General features: G+C 39.6%; 1 protein-coding gene across 1 annotated transcript in view; it reads right to left on the reverse strand.

Annotated features, from left to right (window-relative positions):
- Positions 1-103: 103 nt before the first annotated feature.
- Unc80 (unc-80 homolog, NALCN channel complex subunit) overlaps positions 104-21991 on the reverse strand; it is a 182042-nt gene continuing 160154 nt past the window's right edge. The window contains 9 exon segments of the mRNA XM_032901292.1: positions 104-3953; positions 4730-4929; positions 5505-5616; positions 6648-6729; positions 13883-13939; positions 16238-16376; positions 19189-19368; positions 20624-20789; positions 21383-21567. Of these exon segments, the coding sequence (XP_032757183.1) occupies positions 3687-3953; positions 4730-4929; positions 5505-5616; positions 6648-6729; positions 13883-13939; positions 16238-16376; positions 19189-19368; positions 20624-20789; positions 21383-21567 (1388 nt within the window). The 3' untranslated portion in view covers positions 104-3686.

Consider the following 21991-nt stretch of genomic DNA (forward strand, 5'->3'; position numbering starts at 1 on the left):
GAGGAACAAGAGATAAAGGGAGGCACAGTCCAGGCCTTCAAAAACAATCCTGAATGAGCTAGCCCATTCCCAATGTCGAAAAATGAAATTAGAGCACATTAAATAATTTTAGATTTATTTTATTATATGTGCATATTCAAACACAAATCATCAGCTCTCATAAATATCTTTCATAAACATCTCAGTATTTATTCAGATGCATTTTTCCATGCTCTTTGGTCATTCAGTATTCATAACAGACTTTATAGTCATCTGAAGGAAGTTGGCTGTATTTTACCTACAAAATGGCTAATAAAGGACTTTAATCCCATGGTCACAGTGACTATTAAAAATATCATGGAGGTACGTAGATTTATGATCTTAAATGATCCTTAAATAATATAAGTAAATTTATCATAAACTTTTCCAAATACATTCTGCCCTCTACTTGTTTTTATTCTCCTGAGTGTCAAATCAAAGTTTGCTTCTGAAATGCTGCAGTTGAGACCCACAAAAGTAAGTGAGGAAGTGGGACAGATTACTCACTGCTGAGACACAAGGCCATGGATTGGTAGTGTGAGGTCACAGAGCAAAAGTGGGACTCTATGTGACAGCAGCAAATTCTGGAGAGTTCTCTGGTAAGGTATCCTGTGTAACTCAAGGAAGGAAATTAATTCATGGTTTGTTCTATAATTCTACTCATTCATGACCCTTTCTTCCTTATGGATCTCTATACACACACTATTATTTCCTCGGAAACTCTAGGAGGTGGGCAGCGAAGTGGAGAAAGTTCTTCACTGACTGAAAGAACAGATGCTAAAAGAGAGATGCCATCCTGTCTTAAGTTACTCTTGGAGGCTCGAAGCGGAAAACCCACGGATGCCTCCAGCACTGCCATGTGCCCAGTTGTGCCCTTGGACACTGTTGCTCTCAGTGGCTTGTTCCAAGGCACTCAGTAACACACTTCTCTTGTCAGGAGAATCAAATGATTTAATAGAATTATAGAAAACACTGAATGCTGCAAATGAAAGTAAAATGTTTGTTCTAGAAAATTCTGTATCCAGGATTTAAACTGCTTTAATCTGAATAGTACACATGGGTACCCACTATGGTGGACGATGTATTTTTACTCCAAGGATTCTCTATAAAGTTACTTTCCAAAGAAGCAATTTTAATTTGGATGTAATTTTTAATACCTGGAAAGTGAGTGCCTGTTATATCTTTCCTCTGAATGAGATAATTATTATTTAGCATCACAGATTAGGATATGATCTAATTTTACTAATAAATTGATCAAAAGTGATAATTAGTTCTTAGTCACATTTTGAATATTACAAAAGATTGTCAATTAACTTGAACTTTTAACTGTTTTCTTTAAGTTATTCCTTCAAACTCCAGGTAACAGTATTCCTGAGAATACATCTTGTGACAGTCTTATGCACATACATATAATTTAGTTACTACACAAAAACATTCAACACATTACATTCAACACATTTAAGGACACATTAAATGGAATAGATGAGAAATCTCAAAAGTCCCAAGACGAGAGCATTCCCACTCTGTAAGTCCCCAGTTCTCAGAGTGGACACATCGTTTTTTCTAAGATAAAACATTACTTAGCTTATTGAAAAAGTTAATAACAGACTTCCATACCTGACAGTGAAGGAGTCAGGTTAAAAGGCAGACAGACCAGTAAAATCATTTCGCAAACAGCCCAACACATTTAAAATATATAAAGGTATTTAGGGTTATTATTGAGTATTTAACAATTCTTTGACCTCTATACTTCTTAAATATCTGACATCATAGAGATTTTGAGTCACAAATCCAAAAGAGAGAACAAAGCACAGACACATAGACGCACATAACTCAGACACTTGTAATTACCAAACATAAGGCCTCTAATGCTAATTGAGCAGCATAGTTTGTAACAGGCAAAATATGTCAGCTTAGAACCAGAAAACCACTTACATATCTACTTCTGCACTTAGAAACAAATTGAGCGTTAAGTAAAAAGGATGTGAAGGTGGTATGACACAAAAGGTTTGTCTGTCTCCTGGATTTCCCACACTCTTTCTCAGCCAAAAGGCCGAGAAGGTGGTACTGCCCTGATTTTCTGACCTGGGGGATTTTAAGTTTTATTCTAGTTAACTTAATAGATTAACTTCCATTCTCATGGGGAATGGGATCATAGCCCCAAAATACATTGATTTTATAAGTCACTGTGCTTATTTAATAAATAATTCTAACATAATAATCATTTCCTTTATGATTTGTATGGGTTTATAGGTATCTTCTTTATAGTATACATTTCATAGCCAACATAGTCAACATTTAAGCATATAGAATATATTTTAAACTCATCTCAACATAATCAAAATCTCTGTTTCACTTCTATTTGAAGACTAACACACACACACACACACACACACACACACACACACACACACACACACGCACACACACACCAATGCAGGTATGTTATGAGATCTTTCAATGTTTAGTAGTTACATTTCTCTGACATAAACTGCTAAACCTTTGAAAACCATTTATGAACTGTATGATGCCCAAGCCCTTCAATAATCCACTAAGTACTGGCCTAACAAGCCTTTCAAATTTTATTTTATTTATTTTTTGAAGTAACTGCACTTCAAGTTAAAGCCCTATTTGTAATATATACAAGCTGTCTGAGTCTATAAAGAAATTGATTACTCTGACTTTCCCTCATTAACTGAGATCTCCTAAGGATCATAGAATATTTGACAACTGAGAAAAAGTTATTTTCTGATCTAGTTCTAACAACTTAACTTTAATGTATGAAAATATGCCCTCAGGGGCAGGCACAAGGACTGTGAAGGAAAGCAAGCCTCTTTCCCAACAGGGCCTAATCTGAATGTTGACGTCGTCAGGGATAGAAGTAGGAATGCCATCTCTTTCAAGCAACGCTATTTACATTTAGCTTTTTATAATTATGTAGCTGTCTATGTTATTAATTCAGAATCATATCTGAGATTCTAGAATATTCTCTGTCTAATACAGTAGATATGAAATGGAATGAGATGCAGCATCAGAATTTTGATTTATAGGATATAGTGAAAAGGACAGTTAAAAATAAATTTTTAAAAGTCCACATCTCTAAAAATAGTTCGTTTGTTTGTTTTTTAAAATAACCGGCTATATTATTGACCCAAACAAAAATGGCTGCGGGGTTTATAGTTTAGTTCCTCTAATCTAATCATTTTTCTTTCTGATTGTTTCTATATAAATTTCTATGCATATAGCCACTTAATGTAAAACTTTGAAACTACAAAAATAAACACTGTCGTGAGATGTATAATGTGAGTATCTTAAGAGCGTGTATTCCCTTTTAGAATTACGAGGGCAGTAACGTTAAATATTCTCAACTGTCTGTAATAGTATAGGTTCCTAGCTGCTCAAAGCAAGCTATACACAAGCTATACACAGTGTGCAGCGAGACAGCGCTTCCCATTGTTCTTCCCTGCTATGGTCTTTGTACAAATAAAGACTTTTAGCTATTGGTTTTTAAGATGTTTCTGAAACATTAGGAGTTTTGGCGGTAAAATGCACTCAGACTTAATGCCACTCACGGACTATAAAGTGCTGTTTTAGACGTAATAATTTTCATCAGAAGCATTCTCTTGTCAGCAATCTTCTGTCGAGCGCAGAGCTCCTGCAATATAGAACTAAACATGGGACTCGTCTAGTGCTGAGTCTGTCTCCGCTAGCTCAGGAGGAGTGAAAGGGAACTGGCTGGACAGCAGGGGATTCTCCATGCCATTTTCTTCACTGATATGAAGGACAGTGTCTCCATGCTGCAAGAGGCTGGAGGTTTCAAGGCCAGTGAAGTCATCAGGGTCTGACAGTTGAGTAGAGAGGGGGCTGTGTGCTGCAGCACCTTGTACTTCCGTGTCCTCCTTTTGTTCTCCTTCTTCAGCAAGAAGGGGCTCACTCTGTGATCAGAAGGATCATAGCATCATGGACAAGTAGATGGGTACCAGGAAGGAACATAAAAAGTTCTGTATGGCTCTAATTGGACAAGAAATCAAAGATGAATTCCAGCCTATGCCATAGGTAGGATCTATGAGGACCCTTCCAGATTTCAAAGCATTGGTTTTCTACCCTTTGACATAGTATTTATTTTTTGGGGAGGTTGGTGGAACCATGCTTACTATAAAAATGAACCAACTCAAATGATGTATTGCACTTCTTTTTAACTATAAAAGCCTATGTGAATGTGTATATTGATATTACCATTTAGTTTTTTGTAAGTATCATATTAGAATATGATACCTATGGAAATTTATTTATATAAGCCAAAGAAAGTAATTATAAAACAATGAGGAAGAGGCTTTAAGTCCATCTGATCTTCAGGACACAGAAAACTATCTAAAGGCTTCATCGATGATGCTAGTAACTTCATTTGCTGTGATTGAAAAATACTTCAACTACAGATCAAATTTCTGTTGTCGCTGATTATTCCAGATGATAAATAATTTCTTTTTATGTTTTGCACTAAGACTCCTCTTGGTTTTCTTAATTATTGATATGTTGTTGACCAAACACTTTATTTAGATTTTCTTTTCCACCATGTCAAAAATAGTATCTGTTTGGGCAATAAGGTGTTACAGAAACAAACTTAATGATTTGGAAGAAATGTGATCTCTACATGTTTCCTGCAGATAAGGATTAAGGGAATACGGCTTGCCTGTCTCCACAGTGCCCTCACCTGCTTGGGAGATAGGCTATGAAGATCTGCAATGACAATGGCGGGAGAGGATGTGAGCACTGGCTTCTCTGTTCCTTCTGGCTTCCTAGCCCGGCCTGGGCCGCAGCTCTGTGGTTGGCCAGTGGCAGGAAGCATATCTGTTGGGGCAGCTGTTGGCTCTGGCTGAGCCTCAATGAATGTCACAGATCGCTTCTGATCAACTGTAAGTAAGAGGCAAACCAATAGGTAGGAGAGGATTGACTGCTGATGCTTAATAATGGCGTAAACCAGAGATTCCTCATAAAGACATTGCTGGTTTGCAGTAAGGGAGATCCAATAGGATCATTTTATGTATTTTGATTTTACTTTATATAGAATAGGAGTGAAGGGAGAAAATCATTTCTACATGGGTGTTCTAAACTATGATTTGCAAAGGTTAACTTATCATAATGACCCTCCTAGGGATGATCCTACAACTAAAAGGCCCAATGAGTTATTCTCTGTGCCTCTGTCTTTAGTCAGACACAGAATATGCTAGTTCTTGGATTGAGTAGAAAAACTACAACCTTTTGTTTTATATTCAAGTTCAGAATATTAACAATTTACCCTGGGTTGTCCCATTTATCTATGTTCACTGGGAATGGGGAAAGGTTGGGAACGATGAGGGAAAAAAAGTAGTAAGGTTTCCTGGGAAACTTATCCTAAGACCTCCCTAAAGGTGAGCCTATGGCAACACTCGGTTTCTGCTGGATCCAGTCCCTTCTGCATCAGAAAGGACTCAAGAGGACTCCCTCACCAGATGGCTTTGTTTTAGGTTGAATGCTCCTGCGAGTGGTGGACAATCGGGCTCCATGACGGTTTCTGGGTTCAGTTTGAGTCTTCTGCCTTGACAGGAGAGGGCGTCTCAGCTGAAGAAAATAGATAAAATAAAATTGGCAAGAAAGTCCAACTGTCTGGGAACAACAGACACAGTGGTCAGGTGATTCTAACTCAGCTGTCCTAACCGTTCCTTCCTGTAGCCTAGGAACATTAATGGATGTAAAATGCCAAAATTGAGAATTTCAGTGGATAAGAAACGAAAAATAATGCTCAGTGCCTGACTTTTGCTCAACTCTCAGAAATATATACTAGGAAACCTAAACCTAGCAAACATTAGCGTCAAGAGCACCACGGATGCACTGGGCAGAGTTCCGTCGGAGTTTTATTTACAAAATAATGTGTAAGCCAGGACTGCTGGCTGTACTTGGAATGCCAGTACTCGGGAAAGTGAGGCAGGAGGATTGCCTGTGACCGCATCTTGTACTACATAGTGGAACCCTATCTGGAAATGGAGAAATGGGAGCTGAGAAGAGATGAGGTATGAGGGGTGGATGGAAGGAGAGACCACTGAGGTACGGAGGAGGGGTCTCATCTAAGGAAATATGTCCTCTACTACCTCTAACTCCATGTGACCCAGGCTGGCACTAACTCCCAACCCTCCTCCCTCAGCCTCCTAAGTGCTAGGGATGTGGGTATGCACCACAGTACCCAGCTGAAAAGAAGACGATCTGCCTCAGCATTAAACTAAATCCCCAGTCTCGGAGTGAGGAAGGACCTGCCTTTGTCTTTCTGTAAAGCGGATGTCCAGTGAACTGTGGAACAGTACACAAAGGCTCTGCTGGTGAGGTTGACTGGGGAAGAAGCTTGCCGAATGGAGAACAAGAAGACCCATGACATGCCCGGCATCCCTCACCAAAAAGTCAGCTTTGCACAATAACAGCTTCATATTTGAAACAGAATCCTCGAGTGCCCAGCTTGCCCCACACTTACCATGCTCGACGGTTGCTGTACACTGCTTATTTCTGGCTAGAAGGCCAAGTGTAATCTTAATAAACATTAGCAAGCACATGGCTCTTCTGCCTTACAGGATGACTCTCTAAGCATTCCAGGGCCGTCTTACCTGCCTCAGGCCCCTCTTCCTCCCCAGTGGCTGCTGCAGGAGGATGTTCTGCTGGCCAGGTTCACTCTGTATACTTGCCACCCTGCCAAGCATCAACAGCATTAGTCTTCCCTGGAGACAGTGCAGAGGACCATTTTTTGATGAGTGTTAACCAAAACTACTTATATGGAACAGTCACTTCAAAGATACCATTATCTTTGAAGGATGGTTGGGAAGAGTCCCTGGGGTAGGGCTTTTTCAAAGGCTTGGAAAGGAGGACAAGGCCTTGTATAGCCCCAAGCTCTCAAAATTGAGATTGTGTTTTCAATCACTGATGCTGTGTCTATCATCATTCAGCAGGACGTTGCTTCAACAACACCCCTGGTTTGGGGGGGCCATCAAAAGGCTTAGCATGTCATATTCTAATCTCAATTTTTTTTCCCAAGGGGAATGGAAACGCTGGCAACAAATACACACAAACAACTCTGTCACATGGATGGGAACACCTGTTTCAAAACTTCCAATTTAAATGAAAATAAGATGGACAGATATTGAACACATCAGACACAGAATCCATTTGGGTGAAGGGACACATTCAACACATGCTTGCAGCCTGAAGTCTCTGTGACAGCTCGGCAGATCAATTGTCACACGTGCAGAGAATTTAAATGCACTTGAAAATCATTTTAGGTTTAAAAGGCTGGCAAAGTAAACTATCAGGACAACTCAGCTGCACTCCGGCGAGCTGTGCAGTTGATAAAAAGAAGTCGTCTGCTCCCCCCAAATTTACTGTGTATGTGTGTCTCTTATAAGCGAAAATGACTTCTGGCAGGGTCTACTACTTTAGTGTTGGGTGAATCTGAACATACAGAGGTGGGCCAGGATCCCTTTTCATTCTCCATGCATGTATTATAGATATCTCCAATGGAAAAGAGAATGAAAAGAGAGATAACACTGTGCCCAGATGATGTTTTAATTCTGTGGTTGATGTCAATGTGATTAATTGATAATGTCTTTGCCTTTTCGAAAGGAGAGTCATCTACAGATCTTGCTAGGGTAAAACATCCCATAGAGGAACCCAGTCAGCAACTGTCCAGAATAAAAAGGTTATATCTACACATTCCTATTTTTATCATGTGCTATATAAATACCTCGTTGCACTTTTAGTGAACGAAATTAGCAGCAAGATGGGCATTTAGTGCTTCTCCTATACTGACGACTGGCTAATAATCACAGTTGGTGTAGCCAAAGCTACCGTTCATTTAAAGTCCAACTCATGTTTTCACTAGAAGAAAACGCAGTGATTCTCCTTTTTTTTTTTTTTTTTTTTTTCGGAGCTGGGGATCGAACCCAGGGCCTTGCGCTTGCTAGGCAAGCGCTCTACCACTGAGCTAAATCCCCAACCCCCATAAACGCAGTGATTCTCAATAAGGTCTGCCAAACTTTCTATAGAATAGGGATCTGATCACACCATCTGACTCATGCATGCAACACAAAATTCTGCAAAGAATACCAAAGAAAGAGGTTTTAAATTTTCTTTGCTTCCCTAAAGATCAAGCTCAAAGATTGATGGGCCTTGTCTTTGTGACTTTGTAGCATGTATGAAGGCATCTACACTAAAGAAATAGTGCAGCACGTTAGAAGCAGTTCAGACTATGTTGCTGGCATGTCTGAAATGACATCTCCTTATTAATTATCCATTTTAACGTGTCTGTTATGTTGGAAAGCATATATATGCACACGAGTGGAAACACATTTCTTCCAATACCAAGCAAAGCTACCATTGGAATGGATTCTTCATTGACATCTAGATGTTACCTCAGTTCCCTTGGCCATAAAGGGAGGTTGATACTTACCAACTACCTCCCATTAAGGTAGAGAAAAGAAGTTAGTTGATGTGAAATGGTTTGTATAGCATGTATATATGTATAGCATGTATAGCACGACATGTATAGCATGCTTTCTTGTTTTACGTTTGCTGTTCGCAATGAGTTTATTGCTTCTAGGATACTAAAAGAAACTAGGTAATACATTTTGAAAATAGTTGGACAGAGAAAATGACTAGGAGGCAGTCCTCTTGTCTCATCTTTATTTAGTAATCTGAGATTGTGAGGAAAAAAATGGTGCAAGAAAAGAAAAAAAAACATTACTTGGAGAGTTAAATGCCACAACATAACAATAATTTTATGATGGTTAGTTATTCCATGAGGAAGACCATGAGCACCAACATTTCTCTATGCAAAGAGAGGCTTATAGCTGAGAAATCTATCAGGTTTCTCTAGTATAATCAGCTCTTTATGTAAATAATATAAAAATGTGTATATACAGCATAGATGAAACTATAGAGGATGTTTCTAGAACACATCTCAGACAATAACTTATACTTCCTATAGAAATATGATGCTGACATTTGTATTTGCCACATCAAAGAACTAAGTCATATAAACAATAAACAGCTAAAAAGCTAACAATGAATGTAATGTATGAAAAATTTCTTTCTTTGGAGTTTTTTTGAACTGGAACTATATATATAACAATTAGCTTCAATTTAGATTCTGTTCTTCATATAAGATAATGTTTCAGTTATTTGTGCTAAGAACCTTTCTGTATTATGTTCTGTTTTCTGTTTTAAATTTTGGAGATAGTTCCATTCAGAGTCTGCCAGAAATGGAATAATCAAAATTAGTTTCCCCACCAGGGAGCTACTCTATTTTATTGAATACTCTGAGACGTTTACAAGTACTTCAGTAGCCTACTGAATTCCTTGGAATAACTGAAATATCTATTTCATATACAATAGTTACGAAAAATAACTGAGAAGCCGAGATGAGGTCAAGGTTTGTCAGAGCAGTGGATCAAATGCTAAAAGCTTTATCCTATACAGGATCGAAACTCTCGAGAGCTTTGACTGTGAGAGCGGCAGCTGATCTTTTGTCTTGACTGAGCAGGGTGAAACAGTAAGTATCAAATCTAATAAAAATGTATACATGTATTTAGAAACAGGTGTGTGTGTGTGTGTGTGTGTGTGTGTGTGTGTGTGTGTGTGTGTGTGTGTCCCTAGCCAGGGAAGACACGGAATTAGCTTTGTAGACCAGTCTTGCCTCAAACTCAAGAGATCCCTCTGCCTCTAGAGTGCTTGGATTAAAGGGGAGCGCTGCTGCCTGCACCACCCAGCCCAAACTTTCCAGACTTAAAGTAACATCTTGTATCATATAAGTAAGCAATCTTTTGTTGTAGAGAAGCAGGGCCTCCATCTGTTACCCCAGCTGGCATCTGGGATGTGCCATCTACCTGCTGCAGGGTCTCAAGGGCTAGGGCTCCATGACAGGCACATGTTGGCATGCTTCCCTTCTCCCTGTGTTTTTGAGTTGCTGAAAATCAGTTTGGTAAATGATAGTAAGATCCAGATTTTAGAAAAGAAAATTCAAGCAGGGCATAGTAGAGTCGTGATTTAAACAGTCTTCAAAAATTAGTCATTTATAAGACAAAGAAATCATGTATAAGGTAGGAAAATTTAAGTAATATTAGGAAAATGATTCTTACAAAGATTACCTCTTTCGACTGTTACAGCGTGATGGTCTAGATTGAAGAGTGTACATATGTGTGTGTTTCCTAATATGCCTGGTAGTATTTCTTTAAATAAGAGTTATATAAACAAGGAGCCATTCGGCAATGCAAGGGTAACTAAATTATAAAAAGTAAACTATGGGGTTGGGGATTTAGCTCAGTGGTAGAGCGCTTGCCTAGCAAACGCAAGGTCCTGGGTTCGGTCCCCAGCTCCAAAAAAAAAAAAAAAAGTTGGCTTTGAAAAAAAGTAAACTATGTATTATAGTATATCACATAAATGAAAAGTTAAGTAAGCAGAGGCAACGGATGATAACACTACCAGGATATTAGATTGGTGTGCTTCTTGCTTCTTTCTGTACTTTTGATTTCAGCCTTAATTTGATTATAGCTGAACTCTAGAGGTGGGACATAAGACACATGGGCAGAGCCATTTATCCTGAGTGATGGCCTCGTGGTGGGAGCTCATCGAGTCATCGGTAAAGGAGCCAAGGCAGACAGCAGGGGCGCAAACAGAAGACCAAAACTTACTCCTTCCCTTTGCAGTACAATCACTGTTTAAAGTTTATGTAGCCTTCAAAGCACCCAAGAAAATATATTCTAAGTGCTACAGAATTTACAGACTGGAAGCTCAGATCAGACTGCAGGGGAATAACTGGGTTTCAGACATCTTGGGAGAAGGGACTTAGCAATGGCAAAGAGCACATCTGTGTGTCACAGCACATGTCTTGGCCCTGCCTTTTCAGCTGCCCTGCAGGCTGGTGGAGTCTTCCTTGTACTTGAAGAGGACCTGGCAAGGTTCATGTTGTTATGGCCGCATATGAGCAGGAGGTGGGCATGGGTCGCTATCCCATCTACACTGCAGTCTTGTTCACACTTGGCTGCAGTCTTAATTTTCACTGTCATTAACTTTTATGAGAATAAAATGGCACGGTAATTTCTTCTTAAACTAAGAGTTTACCATCAACTCCTGTTTTTAAACCATCCTTACATGGATAAACAAAATCTGGTCCTCAACTATAAACATCCAGCCCTCAGGACTTCAACTTCTCTAGCTCTCTCTTGTTCCAGAGGTAAAACGTGCCCCTATGCATGCTTGAGGGATCTCTCTCTACGATGAGTTTTTAAACCATCTAGGGCAGGGTTCTGCAGAAAAGAAATTTTTTCTATGAAATTTTGATTTAGATTATTAATTTCCAATGGAAGTTTTAAGAAATAGAACCAGATAGAAAACAATGTTTCTGATAGGCAATTTGGTGGCTGGGTCTTTAAAGGGAATATATTAGGGCAGTTTAGGAAAAAATTGTAGAAGTTTCAAGTTGGTTTGTACATTTTTTTTTTAGTTCCCATCCACTTATCTGGTTATCTTGGTCTTCTCCTCACTCAGCCTACTCAGTCCAACTTGCCTTTTTTGTCTGAAGCAAGTCGCCTGTCAGAAGCAAAGTCCTATAAAAGTTAAGCCCCACAATAAAGGAGTGGGCGTGACAGGGTTTATTGTTCGCCCCTTCTGCTCTGCTTCTCAGTTAGTTTCAGTTACTTTCTTTAGGATAACTCTGAGTGTATCTCAGATCCTAAATATCAGAGTGTGTATTCCATGTAATTCCCATGGCGACCGCCTCTCTAGTTTTGGATTCTAATCATATACCTAAAGAATTCTTGTGCAGAAAAGTAAGAAAGCCTGCCGACAAACTGTATAAATCGTGCCATTTCATAACATTTCCCTTTTAGTAAGTGCCCAGACTTCCTCTCCTCCAAAGAGAGCTTGCTGACACAAGCCTTGCAGCATATAGCAGAGGTGGATGCGCTACTGACTGGTGGGATGCCGCAACATTAATGAAATTGGTTCAGAATCCACATCAATTTGTTCACGTTTCTTACTGACTATGGCTGGCTTGGTGACTAACACCAAGGACCAGAAGGAAATAGCAACAGCAACAACAACAGACCAATAACAGCTGATTTAAGGTGCTCATCAAAATGCTGTCATGATTAATTCCTCTAAGATGAGCTCTCTTAACTCTGCCTCTGAACTTGTCCTCGAACCTAGCACAAACACTGAGTCTCCTCTCTTGGCACTGGATGTAGCACAGACTATGAATTGGCTCAATAGCTCCAGTCATTGGAATCCTGAGCTCGCTAGAGAAGGCCAAGTCCTTTGGAGAATTAATAAAAACAAACTCTGCTCCCGTCTCCTCTTGCCCACACTGGACGGTGGCTTAAGTTAGTGGAAGCAGAATCTGGCCTCATCAGAAAGCTCTCAGCACAAAGCTCTCGAAATTGAAGCCTGACTAATACTTTCTACTCTGAATTAGCCCCTGTCCCTGCCTTCTGAAATTGAGGTTTTCCTTATGCAGTTTCAAGCACTGAACAGTTAACTCTTTAAATGCATTGCTGCCCCTCCTAGGCTTGTTGAAATCTCTGCAGACACTATGAACAGTTAAGGAAAACCTTGCCCAGGCCCTTGTTTCTCACGCTGCTTGGTCGTACAACTGCTAATTAAGGTTGGACTGTGTGGCGCTTCTACATTTACCAATAAGAGATGAATCTGTCCAAGCAAGGGCTCGCAAACACAAATGAATGTCATGAGTTATGGATCCAATTTAAAAAAAAATTAGACCTGATGATGGACTAAATTTCCCATTTTCAGTTGGAGAAGAAAATGTGAAATCCAAACAAGATGCAAAGAAAACAAAAGACCTCTCACAGGAACGGCCTCTCAACATTTCCTCATCTTTGAGATAAAGCAATAAACACAAGGATATTGTACTCACTCTAGAATGCAGCCCTGGGACTGCTTTCTCTTGACATGGGACAGAGACACTCTAGTGATGGACAAGAAGCATTGCCCCTAATGAGGATTAGTTGAGAGGTGTCAATCAACAGCACAAGATTAGGAATGTTTGACGTGGTTTATCTGAGTGTTAAAGGTGCAGTACCCATTTCTGAAGGCTTAAGCAAATAGTCTAGAAACAATGTTTCCATTGTATTTCTTCTCTTACTACTTAGCAAGAAAAGTTTGCGTTTAGTCTCTCCTGGCAAGGTTTTAAGTCGTCTTTGCGCTAGAAGCAATATTCTTTATGTGTGCTTGAACAGGCTACAGTAGGGACAAGTCCAGCAGCATGTAGCAAAGAGAAGCAACCACACGAACTGCAGTGACATTGCTGTCCTCACAGCATTGCTGCTTTCTCACCCTGAGGTATTAGCTAGAAAATATGACATGGTTGAGTACAGGGGCTCCCTGAGAGGGAGTTCTAAAAAGGCCCCCCAAAAGCAATTCTCAATGAATATCAGTGTGGACAGGAATGATTAGATGGGAGAAACTGAATGTGTGGTATAACAAACTTTGGGGGAGATGCTGGGTATTGGACCCAGAGCGTGGCACACGTTGTTAAACGTGCTTTACCACTGAACCCTTGTACTGCAAACATTTCAGACATCCATTAGACCTGCCTCCTAGAGAATTCTGTTGTTGCTAATTGAGGTTTTTAGACTATTTGTGATCTCTGAACCTGTAAAGAAGGAGGGTTTGCTACACCTTTGACTTCCAGGCTCGTGAGTTCATGAACGACAAAGGGCAAGGGATGGAAAGAGATACTGAGACGGGCATTAGAAGACTGAGGAGACAGAGACGGAGGCGACAGGGCTAGTTTCCCAGCACAGACACCAATAGACAGGTAGCTTTGACACTGTACCTAGAGAGGCTGCCCTCGGCGGCCAGGCCCTGGGGGTCCTCGAGGACATTAGGTTCACTGCAGGAGGGGTAGGGAGATGAAGCATTTAGGGAAAGAAAATGCAAAAAGAAAAAAACAAAAAGAGAAAAAAAAACCAGGAAAAGGGGGGCATGCAATTTTCTGTTTCCAAGAACTGAAAATATTAACAGAACAAGGAAGGAAAAGGAGACAGTCAACCATTTCACCTTGTGCTGGGTTTGTCAAGACATACGACTCAAGGCAATGGGGGAAGGAAAGACTTCGGATGGGTACGACTCTCAGAGGAGTGGTCTGTTTATTGGTTAAGAGCTAAAATGAGCTCCAAATGGACACATGAGCTCGGAAACGCATGGCCGAGTAGATCTGTAGAAGATGCATCTATGATTTCTTTGGTAGGCATTTGGCTAGGTGGTTATTATTTTTCACTTATCTTACAGACACAGATCCCACATTTTCTCGTACTCCCTACCATTACCACACAGAAACCACTTACCAGGAATGTCCACAACCAAAGTCTGGAAACTAATGCCATTAAGGAAAGCAAAGAAAGAGCCCAACTTCCCCTGCTAATTTGGCAATGAGAATGTCAGTAAACAAACTGAAGGTATCTTTAACAACTTACAAGGAACTCACATTTACCTCTCTAGTCTCTATTCTCTAGTGACTGAATTGTAACTGTCACAGAAACCTGTCATTTGGGAAGCAAATGATAGTTTATCCACATATTTGGATGCAGCTGAACTGATATTTGTGAATGCAAGCTGTGCTATATTTTATTGACTTTCAGACCTAGTACTGACCTAAGCAACCATAAGGCATTTAATATATATGTACTAAGTTGCACAGAGTTAAGCATCTACAAAATTAAGGGGACTATTCCCAAAGAACTGACTGTAAAACTAGTCTGTGTCCCCAGGAAGAGAGTCACTATTTTGTTGTAATGGACAAAGACAGTGTTCCCTTCTCCAATTTTCCAAAATGTAATTCAATATCAAAATGATTTGTTGAAGTATCTTTGCCTTTTTGTTTGTTTTAACTTCTGGTATACATTTATACTAGATAAAATTTCTCCCTGAAAATAAATTGATCTCTTATTATGCACACAGAAAGAAATAGTAGTTTGACTTATTCTGAATAGCTCAAAACCTTTCTGATTAAGATTTCTATTCTAGTTTTATTCCTAATATGAACATGTGGGTAATTAACAACTAAGAATAATTTAATGATACCAACATTACCTGTTTATGTTACCTTTTGTTGGACACATTGTTCATAAAATCATTTCTGCTTAAAGGGGATTATCAAATGCTAGATTATGTGAGCTATTTAGTGAGTGGTTTGGGTATGATATAGTTACTACTGTATATAAATCATCTTTATTTGAACACAATCATATATCCCTATTAGTATTATAGTCTATGTGTGAATTATGCTACTATGAGTCTATGGGTCCTAAAAATAAACGACAGTGGTTGGGGATACAGGTCAGTATGCAAAGCTCTGTGTTGAACCCCAACCTTACAAAATAACACTCTTAAAATCAGTCATCGCCAATTATCTGAAATGAAAATATTACTTGTTAAAATAGATGAACTTTTATGTTGATATTTTCTATTATAATTTTATTTAAAATATGTAAAAATCAAATAAGAATGTTTATTTAAATATAAATTTAAGTTTTGATACATGCATTATTGTTTTCCCCAAGTATAAAATGTTTAAATGACTAAGAACCCCTGAATGGATTTTTTAAAATTACAGTCTTTTATGGCAGATAACATTAAAAGAAAATGCTTTAAGTGGTTTCATCATTGACTCTTAGAGTTATTGATGTAAGAGTTCCACTTCACATCATTTTAGCTTACATCAGCTCATAGCTGGGGAAACCCTGAGCTGTATGGCTTGCCCATGGTCCACACAGTGTGAGCGGTATATTTTCTGCTTAGCGAAGCATCCCTTCATGCAGTTGAACTGCATGAAAGGTAGTGCAGAAGGCTAAATCCCCAGATTATCTAATAAAATACTCTACTCTTGCCAAATACCCTTCCCTGATGATAAACCTAACATATAAGGATGCCATTACCAGAATAAAGGGATCATATTTCTACTTATGAATGTCTCAGTGAAAGCCAATACTTGGGCCTGAAGGTGCGGTCTTATTTCGAAGTCTGGCTAAGAAATCTACAACTATTACCCATGGGAACCTACTTGAAAAAGCTTTGTTGTATAGCTTCTCTAGAAACATAACCCATGGTTCCTTCTCCTTATGCCTTTATAGGATAATGTGAATGTATTTGCCCCCCAAGTGCAGACTATAAGAAACTCATAGCCCTTTACCTTTGGCTGGGTAGCATGCCCACCTCAGCCTGAGGTGCAGACGTGCTGGAGACGTGGCTGGAGAACCGCCTCCTTCCAATGGTGCTCAGGAGACAAGCTTCCTGTTCACTTACCACACTGGGCATGCTGACAGAGTCATCTAAAAGTGGGGAAGAGATCAAGGGTTACCAAACCATGGCGCCTGTCAGATAACTCCATCCAAAGCTATACCTGGGTTCCTTCCCTGTCTTGGCTACAACCTCAGGGCTGTATCTAAGGTGAAAAAATTATAGCCATCTTTGGGCATATAAATACTTACATGATAACTCTTCATGTCTACACATTTCCTACCTCCTCACCTAGTGCAGCCTTCACAAAACATACTCAAACTTCTTCTATCAAAATAAACCGTGTACCTTCAAATTAAAGATTCTAGAAGAGCTGTGCTGTACATATGCATTTGAAGACTATTACAGGCATAGTTTAATTGGAGTTTAGTTTTGAATGAGTCAATTACATTATTTTGACATTCAAAAACTATTCGGTTCATTCAACGATTTCTAGCCTGTTATAGGAAAGAGTATTTCAAATATTTTAGGAAAAATGTTTGAAAACTGAAACATCCTGAAATGAGTGCTTATTTTAATCTAAATTTTAAAATTCAAAGAGGCCATTTCCCCAATAGAAGCAGAAACTAATATGCCCAAATCCATATGAAAACTAGCTTTAGTACAGATTTGTGTCAGGTTGACCTTATGCTAAATGATCTGGCATAGCTTGTTACTAAACCACAGAAACTTCAATAAACAAATTTTGTGGGCTTTTCAAATGTATGTTATCATGTAAGATCATCTGACGCTATTTAGAATATTCTAAATTACATTTCTAATATACTTTTCAAGTAAAATTATAAATTTGAAAAGTGCTATAAATTTTAATTCTTTATACAATGACTTGAGCTGAGTCTTGACATACTCCATTTGTGGTGTGTTTGTGGTGGATATGGAAAGCATGCTAGAATGCACTGAACTATTTCTACCAAAGCCTTTCCTAGATTCTCGTTGTCACTTGAACTCGTGTCTTTTAACATCTGTATCATTTATTTGCTCATTAATCCTGTGTTTTCCCCTATTCATCCTTTTAAGTGCTGTTTGTAAATGTCACCTTCTCTACAAGATTCCTTCTAATATCATAGAGGACAGAGAACAGCTTTCTCATGGTTTCTTGTCCTATACCTGATAGGCCTTAATACATGCTTCTGTGGCCAGAAAACCAGTTTCTATTAAAACGGTTAATCTTGCTTTCATGAATTCGCCATATAAACTAATGCTCACCCACGTCACAACCATTTATTGGTAATCTTAACTTCACTGAGATAACTGTGACATCTGAGAGAGGTACTAGCAAAAGTCTACATGCCTTCTGACCCCACCACCACCACTATATGAATATTGAGTCTCACCCAAGGATATCTCTGTTTAAATCTTCTCTACTTTTCTTCCATAACTCCTTCCTACTGTCTCGGCCAACCACTTATTCACAAAATTACCTGAACATAGAGTTAGTCTTAGGAATCATAGGGGTCATCATTTCCCATCATTAAAAAGGTCTTGGTAGATATCATTTCATGCACTAAAGAAAAGTAGACTATACTTTAAGTTTCATACAGGTACTAGAGCTAACTTATTAAACTGCTCATTTTTGCTATTAGAGTATAGTCAATGGTAGAGTACTTGCCAGTGTCTTGTAAGGATGAACTCCTGAGTTCAGTCCCCAGCACCACCAGTCCCTAGCACTATCAGATAAAACAAGATGGACTCTTCTAAATTAGAATGGCAGGGATCCAGTGTGCTGTGTCACAAATGACCATGCTTGTAATCTTAGCAGTCAGTGGCGGAGACAGGAGGATCAGATATATAAGGCTGTCAGCAATATTGGGGATGGAAGGCCAGCTTGGGTCTCATGATACTTTTGTCTCAAATAAAACTAAAGAAAAAAAATTTAAAAAGTAAGCTTCTTATCTTAGTCTCTTATACTGCACCAGTCTGGTTGAATGTCCATGAGTAGTCACCAGGTGTCTATTTATAAGATGTTTATAATATGAATACTACTTCACACAACTAGCCCCAAAATTAAATCTGCAAACATTAATAAAAAATGTTTTGACAAAGCATGTATTTCTTCTTCCATCTATACCTCACTGTAGGGAAACATTAAAATACTCTTGTTCATCTTAGTTAATTACAATTCTAAGTTCAGCTTCCATTTCTCCTACTTCAGTACAGAGAGGGGCCTTTTGTGGGTTCTGTTTGGTGTAGAGGAGCTCTTGGATATCATTCTCAAATTTAAAGGTTCAACTGTTCAATAAGCATCATGTAAGAGCATCTAAAAACACAAGTGGAACATAGTCAATGTGGTTTAAGAAGCCGCTGATATGATGGAGACGTTTAATGGAAATTCGCCAGGAATTCCTTTGCCTTTAAATCCTATCTTGCTTAAGCACACATGTGTAGTCTTTATAGATCTGCTGTCTTTTTGCAACAGTAAATTTTTAGCACACAGCTTAGAAATTCCTGGGATAAATGCATTGCAGGAGAGTCTCTAAGAGCAAATGTAAGTTGTTTTCCCCCAGGCACCCTCTTAATTCCATCCAGGCTGCTAGAGACAGCTGGTGTTTTCTGAATACCACATGCACACTCTGACCACTATTCTTTGACAAATGGAACCTTGTGAGAGCTGGCCATTCCTCTAGCCAGGCTGCCCAGGAGAGTTTAAATGAGATTTCTAAGGAAAGGTCAGATACATACTTTCCCCCTGAATGTCCAAGGATATCAACTTCATTTTAAAGCCCCTTTAAAAAAAGGACTGGGAGGAGGGGCAATCCCAGAAATGGCTTTGCAGACATCTTTCCTAGGCCTTTGCTAGCATGGCCAGGCAGGCCCAGTTGCTCGTTGTTCTGTGCTGTGACCTACTTTCCTCATCCTCCTCGTCCGTCCGACTGAGGGTGTCCTGTGAAGCCTGTTGGGACGGTTCACTGTCCTGCTCCCAGACAGTGCCTGTGCCTGTGTTGGAGCGAGACATGGTGGCCAGGCTCAGGCGGTAGGCAGAGGTGGATGTGCCTACGGTGCTGATCGATGTCTTTCCTTGGTAGGCTGAGGGTTGAGAGACCAAAGAAAATGTGGGTTAAGGTCCTGATAAACAACTGTTTGCTTTGAAGTTCTCTTTGAATATATCTATATCTATATCTATATCTATATAAAAACAAAAAGAAATCAGTACTGGTGTACTCTATGTGAATAGCTTCCTTCTGAAGGCCTGAAATCTTTATCAAACAAAAGGAAAGTCTTCTGCAGTTTTTTTTCTTTGTATATTTATTTCTGCTTGCTTAAGCTAATAGGATACCAACCAGTTTTGACTTGAAATGGGGATTTCAACACCTTGGTTTCACTGTGGCATGTGCATTGCCCCCATCAGTATATTGGAATAATAAGGAAATGGGGGTATTGTTATGAACCAAAAATCAAAATCAAGGGCACACAGCCAAGTCCTTCAGTCTCCATTTCTGCAAACAACAGCATTAGAAAGCATTAGAAAGCCTTGTGACTGACAATCTCACCAGAGTCGGTGGAATATCTGAATGGCAGTGTGTGAATATCACCAATGTTGCACTTTTAAGTGCTTGTGGTTTGAACATATTGTAAACAACTTTAGAAAGCAAAACTTCTCATACTTTTACTTATGGGTGATGACTGCCCTCTAATGGTAAACAGTGATTTAATTTCCTCACTGTTCATGGAACTGCAGAGTAGCAGCATAGACTCTAGCTGGGGTGGGGGTTGGGTGGGGGTTTGAAATGCTTTCCACTTGTGAACTCCACTTAGCTCCTCCCCATTCTAATTTGTGAAAGGTTAAGAATCCAGAACACTAATCTAGTGTAAAGTCACCTACCAGCTTCGTTTCTCTGTATATAATCTATTTAACCCTCTGTGTCAACTTCCTTTCAAATTGGGCTTTGAATAACACATATTGCAGACATTTGTGTGGATTAAAGGAATTAACACCTGTGAAATTATAACAGATGCTTGATAGAGTGAATTTTTCTATCAAAAAGGGAACAAAAGAATGTAAGAACATTTTCCTCTTATTAAATATTTAAGAGCTTAACCACTAATATATATATATATATAAACAAACATACAAACATTCAGGAAAAGAATGTAGCTAAATTCCCAAGACAGCCATTTGATATTTGTTTTATTGTTAGACCTGAAAAGCATGATCAAATCTACTGAAGTATTAACATAGTTCAGATATACATGGTTCCCCCAAAGAGCAGTGAGCTAGGCTGAGGATTCTGTAGATCGTGGAGCCCATGCGTCAGGTTCAAAGGACACCGTGTGTATTTACCTGATCCACTGTGGACTGCCTCTTTCAGAATTTTCAGTTCACTGTTGAACTCCGCAATGAGCGAGCTCTTGCACAAAGGGCGGGGAATGAAGCGCCGCTCCAGCTGGTCGGAGATGTGTTGTCGGGCAGAAAGCTCTTCATGATTTTCTGCTGGCTGGGCCAGTAACTAAAAGGAAAGTATTGCATGCTCAGGACCCCGTTTCCCCATGTATGATGCCTACTGACCTAATAGATACAGGAAGAACAGAAGGCAATGAGTAGAAAGGGGCATTGCTCACACAATCCAATTGTTTAGGGTCTCTACCCCTAAGAAATCGGGGCATGAGAAGAATAAAAGGGTAGATAAATAATGGAAGGAAAAAGAAACCTTAACTCTCCCATTTCCCCCATGTTTCTTTAATAGTAGATTTCAAATAATGCTACTGTCATGGGAACACATTCTCCAGAATATTCCATAGCGCCATTTTTTTTTCTCCTTTTTCGAAAGGGACAGGGGTGATGAATGGGCTGGAAATATGTTTGGAAGACTTTACTAGGGGAGAAGGTGCTTTGGATGTGAAATACCTCTGGAGACTTGTTTGAGGCTGTTTCCTCACTAAACATGGAGTTAATAGCCCCCGCTAACTGATCGCAGCGACGTGTATGTGTCCTGTGTATTCCACACACCCACCCACGCACCCACGCACCTGCGCACCCACCCAGCCAGCACTCCTGCCTTAATGGAAAACTGCATGTTCTTGCGGGAACAGCGCTCCACACCTTGCATTGGATGAAAGGGCGCAAGAGAACGAAGATGGGTATCCGGGTGCGCACGATGAAGTCCAGGAAGTCCCACAGGGCCAGGCCACCCACTTTCCTCAGAGCCATCTCCTTCACCTGCAGGCTCAGCCAGTACCACTGACTTCCCAGCTGCCTCTCGAAGCAGACGAGAATAACCTTGAGAGCTTCATAGCAAGGAAAGAGAAGAGAAGCCTGAGGGTCTGTGCCTTAGAGGGACACTGTCCACAGCCACTGCTCTGGGACATGGGAAAATCTGCTAATCTGTTATACTCTAGGCTTCTAGAAACTTAACATACATGCCTGAGCAAAGGTATGTAGACATGGATTAGAACACAATTTTGTTAAGTGCACTGGAAATTTCCATTTTGGAAAAAAACTGGGATAAGATGGATTGTCTACTGAACTAAAAGGGCATTAGAGGTATGTGCATTACTAATGCTCTATGTATGCCCCATAGGCTTTGCCCCAGTGGTTCAACGGAATCCTCAGCATATTGCTTATAATATAACTCCAACCCCAGCTAAAACAATTGAAAAAAAAACCAGGTAAACTGGCTTGATCAAGGAAGAAAATAATACCAATACCTTT

The sequence above is a fragment of the Rattus rattus genome, chromosome 4 (assembly GCF_011064425.1).
Source record: "Rattus rattus isolate New Zealand chromosome 4, Rrattus_CSIRO_v1, whole genome shotgun sequence".
In the NCBI taxonomy this organism is placed as follows: Eukaryota; Metazoa; Chordata; class Mammalia; order Rodentia; family Muridae; genus Rattus; species Rattus rattus.